This window comes from Alligator sinensis, unplaced genomic scaffold (assembly GCF_000455745.1).
Source record: "Alligator sinensis unplaced genomic scaffold, ASM45574v1 scaffold1008_1, whole genome shotgun sequence".
NCBI lineage: Eukaryota > Metazoa > Chordata > Crocodylia > Alligatoridae > Alligator > Alligator sinensis.
This window is the reverse complement of record NW_005842013.1, coordinates 450,900-469,376: the sequence shown is the minus strand read 5'-3', so window position 1 is coordinate 469,376 and position 18,477 is coordinate 450,900. Positions and strand designations below refer to the sequence as shown.

General features: G+C 53.3%; 2 protein-coding genes across 2 annotated transcripts in view; both read left to right on the top strand.

The window, feature by feature from the left end:
* CAPN5 (calpain 5) overlaps positions 1-18,477 on the top strand; it is a 92,730-nt gene that overhangs the window by 48,804 nt on the left and 25,449 nt on the right. Inside the window, exon 4 of the mRNA XM_025202059.1 lies at positions 8,460-8,591. Within this exon, the coding sequence (XP_025057844.1) occupies positions 8,460-8,591 (132 nt within the window). The remainder of the gene's footprint in view (positions 1-8,459; positions 8,592-18,477) is intronic.
* OMP (olfactory marker protein) lies at positions 17,452-17,932 on the top strand. Its single transcript, XM_006021970.2, has one exon. The coding sequence runs from the start codon at positions 17,453-17,455 to the stop codon at positions 17,930-17,932; it is 480 nt and encodes a 159-aa protein (XP_006022032.1). The 5' UTR covers position 17,452.

The following is an 18,477-nucleotide window of genomic DNA, read 5'->3' as shown; positions in this document are numbered from 1 at the left end:
AGAGCGGTAGGGCTGTAGCAGGGAGGGCTGTAGGATTAGCACGTCGGGTCAATCGGGGATGCTCTCAGACCAGGACATCTCTGTTAGTAATCATCATCATCACCACAAAAAACATCCCCCTGCTTCCAAGCTGTCATGGGGGTGGAGAGGGGAGGGCAGGGGGTCTGGACTCCACCTGCCAGGAACTTCCCAGTTAGTAGTAAAAGGCAATCAGGACTCGTAGTAGAGATGACATCTTTTATTAGACCAACAAGATTTTTGCAAAAAACATTCTTTAGTTGCTATTTAGTCATAGTAATTCAGCAACTGCTGGAAGGAGTAGCCAGGGATGGCATGGGGAAGGGCTGGGCTTTCTAGGCTCCCCTATGGAGACGTGGAGCAGGGCCTATGGGGTTTCTGCAGCTGGAAGGAGGTGAGGGGATTTAAGCCAGCGATCTGGCACACACTGGTACAGCCCGTACCTCTGTCAGCCACAGCAGTGAATGCTGCCACTCAACTTCCAGCCCTGTGGAGAGACCCACGGGCCAGGTGACACCACCCGGCAGTCTGGATTTAGCCTGCGTGCCGGAGGTTAAGCACCACTGATCTAGGCCGTCAGCAGGCTCAGCTCTACCGAGACCATCCCTGGTTGCAGTCCATCATCCAGGCAGAGGTCAGTGTTGGGGCTCCTGGCTTTGGTGGGCTTCTGTTATAGGTATGCAGAAGATGCCACTGCCAGCACTCGAGTGGTTGATTTAGCCGCCAGATCGTCACTACCAAATGAGCAAGTTCCCAGCAGCACCCCTGACCTGCCCTTTGTCCCAGGCGGGACTGGCCAAAAAGGCCACCAGACTTGGGGCAGCAGGTTGGCTGTATGGACAGGACAGGGTTGAGGGTAACACCTGTGCTAACTCTTGTGCAGACGCACCAATGCGGCAGGGTCCCCCCCTTGGTGCAGAGGGGCCAGGCGAGGGCAGTGGCACTGGGGGAAGAGGCTCTGAACCGTGCAGGTGACTCCCCCCGATCCCGTGAAATGGCAGCTGCTGGTTGAGACGGTCTGGGTCCTTCTTGGCAGCCGCCTCTCCCCAGTCTGTTCTTTGCACAGCCTCCTTAATTAAAGCAACCCTGGCCAGCAGACGCTGCTGGGCTTCACCTGGTGCTTTCCCCTGCTGGCAGGTAGCCTGGCACGAACCAGACCGCGCTGCAATCTGGATCAAGCAGCACTCGGCTTTCAGGAGCTATTGCCCAGGGGACTGGGAGCAATTACAGCATCCGTTCGACGGGGTGGGTTGAAGGAGATCAGCAGAAGCGGGCAGGGATGAATTGTTCTGGGTGAATCGTCATCCAACGTAGGGGAGAAGGGGGAGTGGGTGAACCACGCACCCCACGCTCCATGCCCGGTGCGGTTTCCATTGGGGGCTTCGGCTGCTGCAGCACTACACGCGTGGCTGTATGCAGGGCCTCTTATCTGTACACTGAGCCTCTCGCCAGGGGCCTCTTATCAGTACATCGAGCCTCTTGTTGTGGAAGTGCTTAATCTCTGGCCCTGCTTTCCTGTTCTGCTCAAGTTTCTCGCTGCACAGAAACCAGGAGGAGGGGGAAGCAAAGCTGGTGTGGAGTAGGGATCGATAACCTACAGCCCGCGGGCTGGATTTGGCCTGCAAAAAGATTGGATCTGGCCTGTGAAGGTGTGGTCAAGCTCAGGTTGGGTCCCAGTAGCGCCAATCCCCTGATCAGACTCAAGGCCAGAGAGAGACACTTCTGCTCTTGGGGCTGTTGTGGGGAGGAGGAGGCATCAGTGCAGCCAGCACCCAGGGGGTTAACACAGACCCCCTATTGCAGCTGCTGCCTTTCTTGCTGTCACCAGGTGATGGGATTTAGCAGCACTCAGGGTGGGCAACAGAGGGTCCCACACCCTGTAGTTGGTGTATTAATCCCCTGGCTGCTGGCTGTGCCAACACCCGCTTTGCCCCCCATGCCTGTGGCACTGCCGCTGACCCGAGTGGAGCCGGGCCTGGCATTTTTCAGTCCCGTTTGTAGCACTGCAGATGCAAAGATTTCCCCTGAGCTCCCGTGCAAGCCCACTTCCTGGCCTCCACTTCCTTCCCACGTTCCTCTTTGCTCATTATTTGCAGTACAGTTGGGCCTGGGCATCCCTGCCCTGTCCTGGGTCCACATTGCATGAGGTGCTGTATAGAGTCAGAGCAGAGATGGCTGCAAACAGCTTGTCCCTGAGCCAGGATCCAGCAGAATCTGGTGTCTGAGAGGGGATTGCTATAAAATCTTACCTGCTTGTTTAGGTCCTTGAGACTGTTGGATCCCCTGACCCGTCTGTAAAGGGCAGGGCAAGCAGATGATGCGCTCTGAAAGGGCATTGGGTTAGAAACAAATAGGAATACAGGATTTCATAGGAGCCAGGGCTTCTGTGCAGTCTTGCAACCTTGCAAACCTAAGGTTGGCCTTTCCTTGCTTTCCTCTGTCCAGCTCATCTTCAGAGCTCTTGGGCTCAGCCCATCTCTCATTCTCCAGTTGTACAGCACCTGGCACAGCATGGGCCTACCCTAGCTGGAGCCTCTAGACCAGTGGCTCTCAACCTTTTTTAGACTTAAGGTCCCTCCTCAGAAAATGCAAGCTCTTATTTTTTCACTCATTTCTTGACTACAGAAAAAAACACTAGCATACTTCTTCTGCTGCCAAGAACTTGGAAAGGCCACAGCAGGTCAGAGTGGTCGGCACCATGATTTCTCTTTGAAATCTCTGGGTTTATCTTGCGAATTGTGTGTAACGTGTGCACACCTCACAGCATGAATATTGTGTGGCATCCTAAGGCACCTAGGACCTCCCTGGGTGCCAGGGCAGCCTGGGTGAGAATCGCTGCTCTAGGCACTCTTGCAATAGAAAGAGTGGCCGGTTTTGGGGTTCAGGATGGCGCGGTGGGCGGACTTTCTGGCTGTTCAATGTCAGTAAGATGCTTCTTGGTAGATGCAGAGGTCACGGTGAGCTGAGCAAGGCAGCATCCTCTAATGGGCAGGACAGGAGTTCAGGGCCCCCCTGCCGGGGCCATGCATTTGTGTGCTCCCCTCCTCATCCTGCCGGCAGGGAGGAGAGAGTGATCTGCTGCTTGGCAGAAGGGCTCCCCAGGGGAGGAAAGGCAGAGTTCCCCTCTCAGAGCTGCAGGGCAAGTGGGAGGTGGTGAAGCTAAGCCCCAGGCTGTACAAATAGCGCTGGTCCCTGGGTCAGAGATGAGCAGGACCTCATCCCATTGTCTCTGCAACTCCTCATTCATTTTAATGGGAGTTGGACGAACAAAAGAGCTGCAAGGCAGATTGGTCTGGGGAGATGAGGAGTGTGTTTGCTGCCGATGCAACTCAGCATCTTCACTGGCGCTGTCCTGAGAAGGGCCTCACTAGGACTTTGGAGGGCATATGCTGTTGGGTCTCCGTGCTGCAGCGAGCTGAGCTGCTCCAGGGCTCTTCCCCAGGCACTGCAGGAGAAGGCATTGGGGTCAGAAGGAATTATGGGTTTTGCAAGGCTTTGCAAGACTGCCAGCAGCTGAGCCAGCATTTAGCTTGTGTCCACACCAGTGTAGGCAGGGGCATTTAGCTTGTGTCCACACCAGTGTAGGCAGAAGGCCAGTTTCCAGCTTGAAGGAAAGCACTTGAGCTCAACCCGGTGTGCCCATTCGGGCTGAAAGTGCACTTCGGGAAAGGGGTTTTTTTCCTGCAGAGGGGAAGGGAACGTAACGCCTGCTGTAGCAGCGCTGCCTCTGCCAGGAAGATGTGGTCTTTGCTGCACCTTGGAGCTAAAGCCCCAGCCTACTTGGCAGGTCTCGGCCACGGCCCCCACTGGACACGGTTACACGGCCAGGGATTGTGTCGGTGAGCCCCTGGCCTGGCGCGACCCATTTAACTGGCAGTGAAGCACTGCGGCTCCTTGAATCTTCCCGATGCAGCTGGAGGAGTCTGCTTTAAACAGGAGCTGATTACTCACGTTGTGGACAGGAGCCTGACCAGATCCCCGTCTGATCAGATTATCAATTGTTTCCCTACTAAAATGCACCAGGGAGAGACTGTAATTACCAGCGACAGACCGCGTGCGGAGGGGGAAGGAGCAGCTGATTAGCTTCATTAGTGGGGTACCAAATCCATGTCTGTCTTTTCCCTCTAGAGTACGTGCCCGACACGCGTCCTCGCGATGCCTGGGGCTGCCAGCCCGAACGGGCACACAGGCTCCAGCTCAGGTGCTTTCCTTCAAGCTGGAAACTGGCTCCCTGCCCATGCTGGCGTGGACACAAGCTCAATGCCCGCTCGGCTCCTGCATGAGGCACCACTGAGGACTTCCCAGTAAGGTCGTCTCCATGCTTAGACGCTGAAGCCAGGAGCAGTCAATGCAGGGTGATTTCCCTGACTTGCAGGTTACCCTGGAGTCACCATGGGCGGTGAGAGCAGAATCAGGCCCTACAGGTAGGAAACACAGTTAAAGGCACGCAGAAGGGCTCATGCTGCAGGTGGCACTTGCTGTCCCTGGAGCCATTTGCTAAGGGGGGATTGAGGTGGGATTGGGCCACCCCATGTAAAAGCAGAGAGGGCAGGTTCCTCCTTGCTCTGCTTTCCAGTCCCTAGTAAATTTAATATCATAGCATCCTCCCCACCAGCCTGTTTCTGTGCTGGTGCGATGCACGGGTTCGGTGCCCGTGCTCTTGTCTCCCTCTAGTGACTGTCCCAAGTGATGGCAGTGACTTGAGCTCTGCTGAGGGAAGAGGGATGCTCGGGGCTAGATTTGCCTCTCTCTTGGGTTGGGGTACACAGGTGCACAGAAGTTTAGGGCTGGAAGGGACCTCGTGAGATCCCCCCTGCCCTGGGTAGGAAAGACTTCTGGGGTCAAATCGCCCCAGCAAGGTGTGCATCCAGTCTCCTTTTGAGGATCTCCAGGGTGGATAAAAAGGCCTCGCTGCTGCAGCCTGGGTGTAACAAGGGAGGGACAGGTCCTTGGAAAGCAGTCGTGTAGAAAGGACCTCTCGGCGATAGGGAGTGACACCTTTCTCCCCCGGCTTAGGCTCTTCTCCATTCCTGGAAGCTGCAAGCCTCTCGGGCGTCTGCTCTGCATCCCAGACCACAGGGCAGGGAAAGGACAAAGGTCTGGGGAGCTGAAGGGAGAGAGAGAAGACCCAGCACCTCCTACCTCTATGTCCCCCAGGAAAGCAGCACTGATTTCTCCGGGAGACCCAGACCGCTGAGCTCCAGGTCTCTGTCTGCTTCCTCCTGCCTCCCACCTAGCTCTGCAGAGGGGCCTGACCCGTGAGGGGCACACCGGCAGCTGCGGTCCCCGGTGCTCTCGCCAGCCCCAGCTCATAGCGCTCTATCGCCTATCACATCCCCCCTTGTCTGCATTTGCCTCCTAGGCCAAGAGCCAGCAGGAAGCTCCAATTTCATGGTTTTCACAGCTGTTTTCTGTTACGCAACGCATGATCGGTCTCATATTTGCTGTGGAAATCCACAACGGAGCAGGAAAATAATAGAGGCTCAGCGCTCAGCTCTCATTGACACGGTCATTGTCTACGTCCAGCAGACACGGGCTGGATCCAACAGCTGGAAGCTGAAGCCAGATGTTTTGAGGCTAGAAATGCAACCCAGGTCTGTGATAAGGAGGGTAATTAGCTTCCCGGCCAATGCTGTAGGGGTGTGGTTGGGTTGCCCATCAGTTGAAATTAGGGTTGTTTTTTTTTAAATAGGATTGCATCTTTCTAAAAGATTGGCTCTTAAGGATAGGAGAAATGCTGGCCTGGCTGCAGAGATGTGTGTGTGTGTGAGATCCTTCGACCTGTGTTATGCAGGTGAGATGAGTAGCCTTCAGCCCATGGTTGCATTTCCTACAATGTAGGCTGTAGGAAATGTTGCTTTCAAGAGATACGTGTTTCTGCAGCCTGACAGGGAGAGCAAAGCAGGGAGGTGTCTGCAGTATGTGACGTGCTCAGTCCTGTTGCCTGTGGGCTGGTGAAAGGTGGGGGCCACTGAACGTGGGGATGCCTTCAAGCCTGTGAGTCCACACCATGATATCCCTGTTTGACGTTTGATGAGAGCACTGCTGGACTACTGTATCCCATACCAGGATCGTACAAAAATAGGGCTGGGAAGGGACCACACGAGGTGGTCTAGTCCTGTCCCCCGCTCAAGACAGGATCGTCTCAGCTATCCCAGGCAAGCATCTGTCTAACCTACTTGTAAAAATGTCCAAGGATGGAGATTCCCCAGCCTCTCTCAGTAGCTTGTTTCAATGTTTGACCACCCCCTTCATTAGAAAATGCTTCATCATTGAATCATAGAAAATGAGGGTTGAAGGGACCTCAGGAGGTCACATCTAGTGCAACCCCCTGCTCCAAGCAGGACCAGCCCCAACTACATCATCCCAGCCAAGGCTTTGTCTAGCCGGGTCTTCAAAACCTCCAAGGATGGAGAGTCCACCAGCTCTCTGGGTAACCTGTCCCAGTGTTTTACCGCCCTCCTAGTGAAAAAGTTCTTCCTAATATCCAACCTCAGCTTCCCTTGTTGCAAGTTGAGCCCATTGCTCCTTGTCCTGTCATCTGCCCCCAACTGAGACCAGTCCAGCTCCATCCTCTTTGCACCCAGCTGCAGGGAGATGATGGCTACTATTAAATCCTCTGTCCTCTCTTCTCCAGACTAAATAAGCCCAGTTCCCTCAGCCTCTCCTAAAAATCATGTGCCCCAGGCCCCTAAGTCTCCCATCATATCCAACCTAAATTTTCCTTGTTGCAATTTTAGCTCATTATTTCTTCTCCTGTAAGAGAGTAGATGATCACCATCCTCTTATAAACCACCCTTTCATGTACTTGAAGACTATTATCAAATCCTAACCCCCTCCCACCAAGTAGTCTTTTCTCTAGAATAAACGCATCCAGTTCTTCCAGCCTTTCCTCGCATGTCAGGTTTTCTAGGCCTCAGATAGTTTTTGCAAAGAGGTCAGACATGGGAAGATGGAGGGGGGAAGTCACAAAACAGCCACAGCAAGAAAAGGGCTGATGTGACGACTGACTTGCAACAAAAACCTAAAAGACTTGTTTCCTCTGGGAAATTGCCCAGCAGCACTATAAAGATGTAATTCTATTATACTTTTACAGAGGAGTACTTATAGCTGAACCGTCGTTTTTATCCCAGAGTACAGTGGCCACACAGGGAGTTATGCTGGAATGGTTATCATAGTGCACTTATGTCATTAGACCACTAGTTTTACCAGTCCATTTCCCTGTGTGGACAATAAAGAGAGGAAATTATCTGTAGCCTACTTATATACAGAGTGGCATCAAAGCAGCGGTCCTGAACCTTTCTTTAGACTCAAGGCACCCCTCAACCAGGTTGTCACAGCACTTTAGCCAGCCTTGAGATCCTTTCAAGGGTGCCGTGGGGTGCCACACAAGATTAACACGATTAGTCGTGCAAACAGGATTTGCAAGATAACCCCAGAGATTTCTGATAGGAATCCATAGCGTCAGGGACATTTTGACCTGTTAGAGGCTTTCTTTGCTACAGAAGAATTGCTCTAGTACTTTTTCTGTAATCAAAGGGAAAAAAAAGGCAACTCAGAGATGGTGTTTTCCGAGCGGTGCCCCAAGTCTCGAAAGGCTGAGAACCAATGGCCTGAACCCAGTGCAAAGTATTGCGGGTTCCCAGGCCCATTTTTATACACCATTAAACATGTTTAGAGCATTCACATCCTAATTCTCACTTGTTACTAAACCATGATTAGGTGAGAGCATCCACATCCTACTTCTCACCAAATAGTGCGACTTACCCACCTGCTAGGGACCCCTCTTTGCCTGGTCGTTCTGATCTCTGTTTTGGTGTCCTGTACTGGTCTAAGCCATCTTCTGTATGATGAGGCACCTATAAAGACTAACTCCTTTCCCATCACTTCCCTGCCAGCCATACGTGGTATGTCCAGTTCAGCTCCAGTGAGGCCGGCTTTGGTTCATGCTACTAGGAGGGCCTCTGTGTGGTTTGTATATGTCCTGATCAGTGGTTGTATTAATTCATACTCCAGCAAGGTCTTCATGGCGCCGGTACTGCCTAGCACTTTCTGCAGTCGTGTAACACTCCAGCAAGCTCCATTCCCCCTTGATGGTGCAGGGCTGGATCTGGGTATGTTCCCAATACAGCCTCCAGTACCGAAGTTCATGAGTCGTGCTACTAAGTCAACAGGGCTCCCCATGAGCTGAAGGTTAAATGTGTGCTTATACTTACCTTAGTGAACTGGGGGATGTCTGGAGCACTCCCATTGAAGGATTTGGTTGCCACCAGCTCATCCTGGAGCAGAAGTTGGCCCTGGGCTCCATATAGGGTGATTATGTCACCCCACAGGGCTAACCTGCAATTTGGGGTGTGGCATGATAGGGATCAGACATGAAGACCCTGTTGCTCTCAGCTCTTCTCCCCACTGACCTTGTCTGTCTCCTCTCCACTCCCCAGGAGATCTGCGACGACCCCTACCTCTTCGTGGATGGAATCAGTTCCCATGACTTGCACCAGGGCCAGGTGGGGAACTGCTGGTTCGTGGCCGCCTGCTCATCTCTGGCCTCCCGGGAGGCCTTGTGGCAGAAGGTAAGGAGCCTGCTTAGCCCGGTGGAGCAGCTGCACTGGGCTGGGGAAGCTCAGCAACAGCCTTGGAGGCTGACACAGGTCCTGGGGTACCGTTCCTCATCTCAGTGAACCGGGGTGAATTGGGGAGCATGCCCTGTGTCAGCACGGTTCACGTACTATTGGTCTGATCCCCCCGTCTGGTGCTTGTGAGCATCCTCAAAATTATGGCCAGGCCTTGATTTCAATCCATTAACATGAGCGCCTCCCCACACTCCCGGAGCAGCGCACGGGGAACATGGATTTCAAATCACGAGAGGTGCAGAGCATTTAGATCTGGGCTTTTGACTGGGCCTCATCTTCAGTCTCTCCCTCATTATTTGCACTATGCCCTCCTTCTTGGTGGTGTCTGGCTTTGCGCTGCTTGGACACAGAGCCCAAGGCAGACGTTCCCTTGGCAGTGTTAACTACAAGGGGGAGATTTGGCATATCTCATGTGCTGTCTGCTCCTCCTACCACAGCCTCGAAAGGGGAGATGTCACAGCTAACAAACAAGGACTGTGGCTTAGCCCTGCACAAGCGCCGGCTGCTGTATTTAAGCCTCTGCAAAGGACATAGGAGGTTGAGCATGGGTCTGTTCAGACAGGCAAAGGCTCGAGGTGCCAGTAGGGCTGTGCCACAGACAGTAGCTGGCACAAGGCTTTCCCAGTGCTGGTGCCAGTGCCCACTAAAGGCAGTGGAAGGAAGCAGCACATGTGCCCTAGCATGATACGTTGACTTTGCTCAGGTGGAGCCCTGCCCAGATCACAGCCCTGCCAGGTCATGGCTGCTGGGAGAGGATGCGGGGTCTCTGGTCACAGAGCAGGGCACCTAGCTCCCCGCAGCACGAGCTTTGGCTGTTCTGATCTGAGCTCGCCCCTGTATTGCAAGGGCCCTGCTTGGGGCAAGCAGCTCATTAGCTGGGTTCCCTTCAGGAGACGTTTGCTGCTCCTCCCTGCACTTTTGGCCTGTTGTTAGAGATGCAACAAGCCCTGGTGTCCTGGTTGTGATCTTGGGAGTGAGAAAGAAGTTTTGCTGCCGCCTTCCCCTCAAATGCTGTATCACAGTCTAATGCACCTTTGCTGGAGCAGGCCCATGCTCCTGCTGGACCTGAAACCCCGCAGTTCCTGATTAGAGAGCATTGCCCTGTTGCTCAGGGTCACGCTGATCACCACGTTTGGGGTCGGGAAGGGATTTCCCCCGTGGTCAGATGGGTACCGACTATGGGGCAGGGTTGCCTTGCTCTGTAGTAGGGAGCCTGGTTCTCTTCCTTGGTTATCATATATATAACATCCATGCCGTGGCAGGATGTTGACAATGCCCTTGTCCCCTTGCTTTACCTGTGGCAGGTGAGGATGGCATCGGTGTCCTTGAGCTATGTTCCTTGTGGTTGTGTATCGGTTGTTTCTGGAGTTTTAGGAATTGTACAGACAACACTCGTAGGGGATGGTTTGGATAGGGATGTGCCTGCCTTGAGCAGGGGCTTGGACTAGGTGGCCTCTAACAGCGTCTCTTGTACTCTAGCTCTCTGGGATGGTTGCTTATTGTCTATCAAGGTTTCTTTATTAAGCTCCCAGGGGAATCATAGAGCTGGAAGGGACCTCAAGGGTTTTTTAGTCCAGCTCTGTTCATGCATATAGGATGCACTCTTCCTAAAAGCTGAGGTCTCTCGTGGGATGGGAACCTGTCACCGGGGGGGTTTGTGCAATATAGACTGCAGCACTGGATGTGCTGGGTAAGAGTCTTCTCAAAGCCCAGTGAAGCTTAAGGTTTCCACTGATCTCACCTTTCTTCTGATGCAGCAGCCCAGGCTCGACACTTGCCGTTTAACACCTGGTTAGACCTGCTCAAAGCAGGTTGGCTGAGCCCGCTAGCACCAAGCGAGCCAGAGCTCTGCTTTGGGGGTTCGTATTTGAAGCAGGCTCGAGAGCTGCGGTCCCGTGCGGGCTCGCTGTGGTCTGAGAACCGGGCGCGCTCTGGACCGTCAGCGAGGACTTTTCTCGCCTCCATCTCCCAGCCTTTCAGGCCCGTTTCTGTGTGATGCAAGATCCCTGCTGTTTGTTGTTGTTTCAAACGTGCTTGGAGGAGGCTAAGCGCGCTGTACCAACCTCATTTCCCCTTTGCCATTCACTTCCAGCCTTGCCCTGGAGGATGCCGATCGACCAGGACTGGGGCCCATTAGAGAGCTCATTATTTCAGCTCGCCGGTCTCACCGCAACTCCTCCCTTGACGCGCTGTGTTGTGTGCGTTGGTAGCTCATCATTTTCCAAGCCAGCGATTCCCCGGGGCTCCTGCCTACCTGCTGCTTTTATCCTCTTTTTATTTGGACAGGATTGTTTTCAAGCCTGGGGCAGCAGCTAGCATCCTCTCTGAGCCCTCTTCCTCCTAGTAACCTGGACCGGGTTGTAGCCATTAGGGGGTCTGGCCAGATTCACACCTCAGTGAGAGTCCAGATTTTTAAGGCCAGAAGGAAGCACTGGATCCTCTCGTCTGACCTTGGGTGTATCACAAGGTTGCTAGAATTTGACTCGGCCTGGTTGAGGCATCCTTTTTAGAAAGGCTTGCAGAACAAGAGGGGAACCCATCACCCTTAATCAATTTTATGTGGCTTAGCCCAGGGCTGTCCAGCTGGCAGCCCACGGGTCATATGTGGCCTGTGAGAGGTTAATTTCTGACCCCAGGTTCTCGCCTGGCCACCCCTATTGCCCTGGTTGCAGCAGCAGCCACTGTCTCCGGGCTCCCCCCTTCTCCAGCTTCTGCTTCCTGCCCCAGGTACCACGGCTGTGACGGCTTGGGGTGCCAGAGGAGCCTGTGGCGTGGGATGCCCATGTGGCTGAAACTCAGGAGACCTAGGCGCTGTTTTTAGCTCCGCTAGTGGCCCGTTGAATGACAGTGCCCACCTCTGCCTCAGTTTCCTCATCTGTGAAACAATGCCGATGTCAGGTGCTTTGAGATCTCCCTATGGCAAGTGCTCTGCGATCGTTTTCTGTAAGCCAGGGCTATGGGTTTAGGAGCATTGCCGTGCCTAAGAGAGCACGTGGGGACCAAAGTGGCTGCGGAGACCTAAGGAGACACTAACCATTGTCATCAGTGGGCTAGTCTGACCCCTGCCACTGGCAGGAGCACACGCTGGGATCACACAACGCCAGACATGTGTTCGTCCAACTTCTTTTTGAATTTATCCAAGGTAGGAGCAAGGACCACTTCCCTAGGACTGGCATTTGAATGCCACGAGCGGCACACCATATTCTCCACCTTTTCAAACTCAGGGCACCCTTTGCTGTACTCAAGGCATGCCACGTGAGACTTGAGGCACCCCTTGGAAAATGCCATCTCGAAGTTTATGCTCATTCTTTGACGATGTAAAAATGATAGAGCAGTTCCTCTGTTGCAAGGAGCTCAGGAAGACCGCAAGAGGTCAGCGTATTTTTGACGCTGCAGAGTCCTGTTTGAAATCTCTGGCTTTATCTTGTGAATTGGGTAGGTGTTTATATGCATACCTTTTAATGGCTCCTTTAAAAGGATCTTGCAGCACCCTGGGGTACTGCAACACCCTGGCTGATAATCACTGCCTTACATTGAGTGCTTCCTTGCTCCATGCTCCTCCCAAAATCAGCACAACCGCTCATGACCTGCGGGCAATGCGCAGTAAGTATGAGACACCGAGTAGTTCCCATCATTTTCAAAGCTGCTAATAGCAGCACTTTGAGCTATTTCCCCTTCGCTGTGTCTGGGGCAGTTAACTGGAGTACTGTACCATTAATTTACAGACTACATACATTTAAGTGGCTTGTGCACTTAACCAACAAGCGGGCAACCCGTTTTGTCTCAAAAGAGACCCCCCCGGATCCAGGCTCCAGGGTATGAGGAAATGTTCACCTAGATAGACAAGGTCACCGAAGGAGCAGGTTGGGGGTCTCGGGCCAGATTCTGCCCCAACACTGGTTTGACTCCATTGATCTCACTGGGCCTGGTTTAAAATCATAGAAAATCATGAAATCATAGAAAATGAGGGTTGGAAGGGACCCCAGGAGATCATCTAGTCCAACCCCTTGCTCAAAGCAGGACCATCCCCAACTAGAGCATCCCAGCCAAGGCTTTGTCTAGCCGGGTCTTGAAAGCCTCCAAGCCCAAGAGACCAGAACTGGACCTCCTGTGCCCACAACTATTTTAGATCGGGGGGAAAATGTCTGCATCTCCCTGGGTTTTGAGAGGACCGATAAACAGAGTTTTTTCCATGGGGCTGAACTGGGGGACGAATTCCTCCAAAGGAACAAGACGGAGCAGCACTGCGTGTTCCCCCGGAGACTGGCATTTCATGCACTTTCCTTTCCTCCCCCCAGGTCCCTGAGAGGCCTGTTATGGATGTAATTGGGAAGCAGCTTCCGACTCATCCTCTGCCTTGGCAGAGTGCATGTGTCATGCGCCAAGTGCCTTTGAGTCCCCGGGGCTTCCTCCTCCTAGCAGCGGGTAGAGAGCCGCGGTGGCTTGGGCGGGCAGCAGCCCCGTGCGTGCATTGGTACTGGGGGCTGCTGTGATGAACGCTACCGAAACGCCGGTTGACCAGACTGAGGAAGGTTGGAAAAGGGTATCAGATGCACCTCTTCCCGCAAAGCCCTACAGGAATATCGGCCCATGGTGGCATTAGCTCAGTGGCTCTCAACCTCATGGGACTCAAGGTCCCCCCGACTCCGTAGCTTTTGTGAATTGAGCGTCAACCAATTTCAAAAGCTAATTCATAAATTACAGGTGCTTAGCTCCTTGCGAAGGGGCCAGGCAGGGACAAACCTGAGCCTGCACTTATGTGCTTAGCTTATCTGCTTATGTCCTCACAGATCAGGGCACCCTTCAAAGGAGCTGGTGGCACCCCAGAGTGCCCCGGCACCCTGGTAGGGAAGAATCCTTGCATTAGCTCCTCGATGGATTCCCTCTGTGTCTTCAAGGGGCTGGGAGCGTTTAGTTGGGGGGAAACTAGTCAGGTGAGTCTAATGCATCTGTGCTGGGGTGGCACGTGCCCCTGAGATGGCTTCCTATGGATGCCAGGGGGCCTGGCATCTGACCTCTTGACCACTTCATGAGGAGGATCCTGTGTCCGGTCAGATTGTCCCACTTTCAGCTCCAAGAGGGGATGCCGTGAATGTCCTGCCTGGCACTTCCCTTTCCTCCACTGGCATGTCCACAGGACGGGGATTGTGGCTGATGTGTCGAGGAGCTCAGGGGTTTGCTCAGTGGAAGTTGGACTAGGATTCAGCACAGGGTCATGTTCAACCCCTCGCCGAGGGGTGCGCTGTGGGGGGAAGAGCGACTCTCTAGCAAGAGCAGCACTCTGAATGCTGCCGCTGCATTATTCAACTATTGCTTGTAACTGGAAATCTCAGTGCCGGGCAGGGGAAATGCTCAGGACCAGCACAGTCCCCACTCCGACCCACCGTGTCCTGCCCTGTTTCATTGACAGGTGAGGAGGTAAAAGACCAGTGGCAGTTCAGATCACTCTGCAAAGTCCTTGTGCCTTTACCATGTGCAGCACAGCTATGGCATTTTCTCCAGGGTAATCAAATACACATTTAACTTGCAAACCCCTGGGCTGGTTGAAAAGTTGCTGCGAAAGCTGTTTATGTGCTAGCACACCAGCGGAGCAAACAGCAGAAAAGGGGCTGCTTTCTTCGACCTCACTTCTGGTCCTGGCTCTTTTACATTGTGAAAACATGACATTCTCCAAAGTGTTCACGGTCACACGATGCAGGACTTTGAGCTCCCAGTCTCGGTGGCTTTTCACACACGAGCTCTTGATTGTTTTTCTTATTCTTTTCTTTTTTTTAATTCTTTATTAATAGGATCTGAGAGCACTTTTGCCCTGCTGGTCCAGTGGCGAATGATGAAGGGTGGAGTGATGCTGGTGCATGGCTGCATGTCAGCATTGCGCGTAGTAGGGCTTTGCAAGTGTTTCGTTTCGAAGCTGTTTCGAGCTCGAAACAGCAAATTCTAAATCAAGCAAAAAGCTTCAAAACAGCTTGGAAATTAAATGAGGGCACTCGAAACTGTCTCTAGTGGGTTATGGAACAGAGAAGATCCCACACAACTTACTGGTTCATTTGATGCACTGGCTGGGGGAGTATTTAGTTGATTACAAGATTTCACAATGATTGCACACTTAATTCATACAACACAATTTTATTTTAAATTTCTTTGCTATGCATATAACACTACTTAGCTTTAAGAAATACCACAAACATTAAGAACACAATAACTACATATATCAGAAACAATACTCTGAATGCACTTCTTTAAAACAATTACAATTACAACTAACTATATAATTTGACCCAGAAAAGTTATTACTATATTATACTTACAATCCTACAATTCAGAGAAGCCGAACACCTAGATATGGTTTCATTCCTCAGTAGTACAATTTAACGGGTTGGCCTCAGTAGTACGGTTCAATGGGCTGGCTTCAGCAGTGATAGGAACAAGTCCCCTTCCTTCGGTCCCACTCAGGCTTCAGCGTGAACTAAGAGATTCGTGTTCACGGAGAGGGTGGTTCAGGTGATCAGTCTGATCCGGCCTACACTTGCGATTCTTCCTTCATTGTTCTGCAAGTGAGGTTACCTCCAAATTGGGACAGTAAGTTACAGGTTTTATTGGGTGAGTTGCCGTCTTGGGCCCCTCCTACCCAAACCTGTCACTACTCCCAAATTTGGGCTCAGATCTTACTTTACAGGTTCTTTTGCTTGGAAATCAGTTTGTGTCCGCTGACTATTCAGTTTCTTTGGGGGATTTTCCACACCACTGCAGTGACCTCTCTTTCCAACCCTTTCAAAAGCCCCTAGGATTTGATCTCTCGGGATGTTTGCTTAAGGGTCGTTTTTAGGTTAACTTTGTTAAAGGCCTCTAAAGATAAAATTCAAGAACCAGGACCTTCTGCACGTAGGCCAAAACAATGGCCTACATAAGACGATGAACCTTGCCTTTTTCCTGAACTGGCTAACGGGCATTTATTATAAGCATTCAAATATTACATTCAATATGACAGAAACATTTTGAGTTTCGAAGCAGCCCGGTGTTGGGAGGCAGGAGAGAGCCAGGGCCGCGCTCCACCTCCCAGTGCCGTGCTGAGCTCCATAGGGCTGCAGAGCCGATGGGAGCGCAGCCCTGGCTCTCCCCTGCCTCCTGCCACCGAGCCGGATGACAGGAGGTTGCTGCTGCTGTCTAAGGCCAGCGGCAGCCTCAGTCTTCCCCGGTGCTGGGCGCAGGATGCACCCAGCGCCAGTCCCAGGTGGCAGCAGCAGCTTCCTGTCATCCGGTGCAGATCCAGAGGCCCGCACCGCCAGGAGGAGTCCAGCACAGCCCTGCAGCCCTCCCTGGATCTGCGCGCCGGCCGGCGAGTGTCACGAGTTTTGCTTTTTGCAGTTTGAGGTGCAGTTTCCAAGAAACCTCTGCACCTGTCTCCTTGAAACTTGGCAGGCGTCATGCCCTCAGAAGGGGCTATACGGTCCCTGAAATTTTCATCCAAATCAGACAAGAAAGGACAACGTCTTAGGCATTTTTGTAATTCCCCATGATAGCCTATAGGCAACACGTCAAAACAGTTTCGATGAAACGAAACGGGACAGCGCTTCAAAACGAAATGCAACAGTGAAACGAAACACCGTCCCGTCGAAACGGTGAAATGGGAGTCGAAATGAAACGATGGTGTTTTGCACAGCCCTAGCGAGTAATGAGCTGACAATACTAGGATGTGAGGCCGTGGTATCCTCCATGGTGATACCGTGCCCCATGTTTCTGTCACACGCTATACTGCTCCGATGATTGAAATGCGGGGCCCTTTGATTGTCCCACAATGGGACAGGACAGACTCATCGGCGTCAGGACTGTCCCATGATGTTCACAGAGCATGGAGCGGGCGCACTTGCTCCCACCCACATGGGCAAAGTCCTGAAGATCAGGATCCTGGCTTGATGGGGCTGGCAGGCACCTCAGGAGGGCAGCAAGTCCACCCTTTGGATCGCGGCAGGATCATTCCTGTCGAAACCACCCCAGCCAAGTGCTCAACTAAGCTGCTCTTAAACACTTCCAAGGATGCAGACTCCACAGCTTCTCTAGTACCCTGTTTCATTGCTGAATCGCTTCGTACCGAGAGAGCCTTTCCTAATGTCCAACCTGAATTTCCTGTTGCAATTTAAAACCATTACTTCATAGCCTGTCCCCTGCCGCTACAGAAAACCAGCTATTCCTACCCTCTTTGTAACCACCCTTCAGGTATTTGAAGACCACTATCAACTCCGCCCCCCCTCAATCTTCTCCAGACTCGGTCATTCCAGTTTTGCCAGCCCTTCCTATACCCACGAGTCTTTTGAAGCAATGAAGCCACCTTAGGGCCACGCTCAACATTGATCTCAGTCTCCTCGGGCCCGTTCATTGACACGGGCACAGGGCTTCGTTTCCAACTTTCATTGCTCGCAGGGCAAGAGCGGATGGGGCATCCTGCCTCCCCCCCACCCCAGCTTTGCCACGGTGGCCTGGCTGCAAGAGCCCTCGATTCACCATAAACAACTGTGCTCCAGCTTGCGTGGGAGCGGTTGTCAGGGAGCTTGACATCAGAGATCCCTTCCCTATAGATTAGCGAGCGGTGGCAGGATCTGCTCCTCCTCTGCAAATGAGACGAGAGGGCACCCAGAGGAAACCCCCCAGGGCTCTTTGCATCATTGACCCGGGTTGCCTAGCACCGCTGGGAGTGGCGAGGCGGGGCGCTGAAGCTCTGGGCTGGCATTTTTTTTCCCAGGGCAGCCCATTCGGAGAGTCAGACGCTGCCGAGAAGTTAGCCGGGGAGGAGAGAAGCGGAGGCGATGGCTGCCGACGCCTCGGAGCTGGAGCTGCCCTTCGTCCTGGACGAGCAGCTCACCAAGTGCATGCGGCTGCGGGTGCAGAGCCTGCAGCAGAGGAACGAGCGGCCGCAGGACGGCGAGAAGCTGCTGCGGCTCCACGAGTACGTCTACCGGGTGGACTTCGTCCGCCAGCGCAACCTGCGCTTCCTCCGCTGGAGGGTCCGGCTGGGGAAACCCGGCAAGGTCACGGTGGCGGGCATCTCCCAGCACTGGACCCCCGACCTCACCAACCTCATGACCCGGCAGCTGCTGGAGCCGGCTGGCATCTTCTGGAAGAAGCCGGGGGGCAAGGAGGTGGAGTACAACGAGGCAGATGCCCAGGAGTTCGGGGAAAGGCTGAACGAGCTGGCCAAGATCCGCAAGGTGATGTACTTCCTGCTGGCCTTCGCCGATGGCCTCGAACCCGCCCACCTCAAATGCTCCATCGTGTTCAAAGGCTGATTCCCCCACCGCCCATCCTGGGCAACTCCCGGCGCCTCCTTGCCCCCAGCCTGGGATCTCTCCCTCCGTGTTTCTTTCTTTATGCTTTGATCAGTCACTTCTTTTTTTTATGAAAGGGACAGCACCACAAAAACCGGTGTCCCGTTGACAGGCAGCGGACCTTTATCATGTTGAGATTAGCCAAGTAACAGTAAAGTGGATCCCCCACCCACACGCCCATGGAGCAATGCCCCCTGGCGCGTGCCGCAGCTTGCAGCTGATGTGATGGAGCGGGCTCTTGCTTTGGGAGCCTTCGGGCGCCGCGTTGCATGCTAGAGTTCAGCCCTGCAAGCTCTTCGGCCGAGCGGGGAGCAGGCACGCTTGTTTGGTTGCTCCATCTCAGCCAGCCACGGTGCCCGGAAGCTGACGGCCCAGTGGAAATACTCCAAGTCCCGTCCACCCGATAGCCCTGTGAAGAAAGGGACGGCCTCAGGGAGCAGTACTTTGCATTTGAAGCTCAAAGCCAGCCTCTGCACAAGTGTTGAGTGATTTTGTGGGGGGGGGGG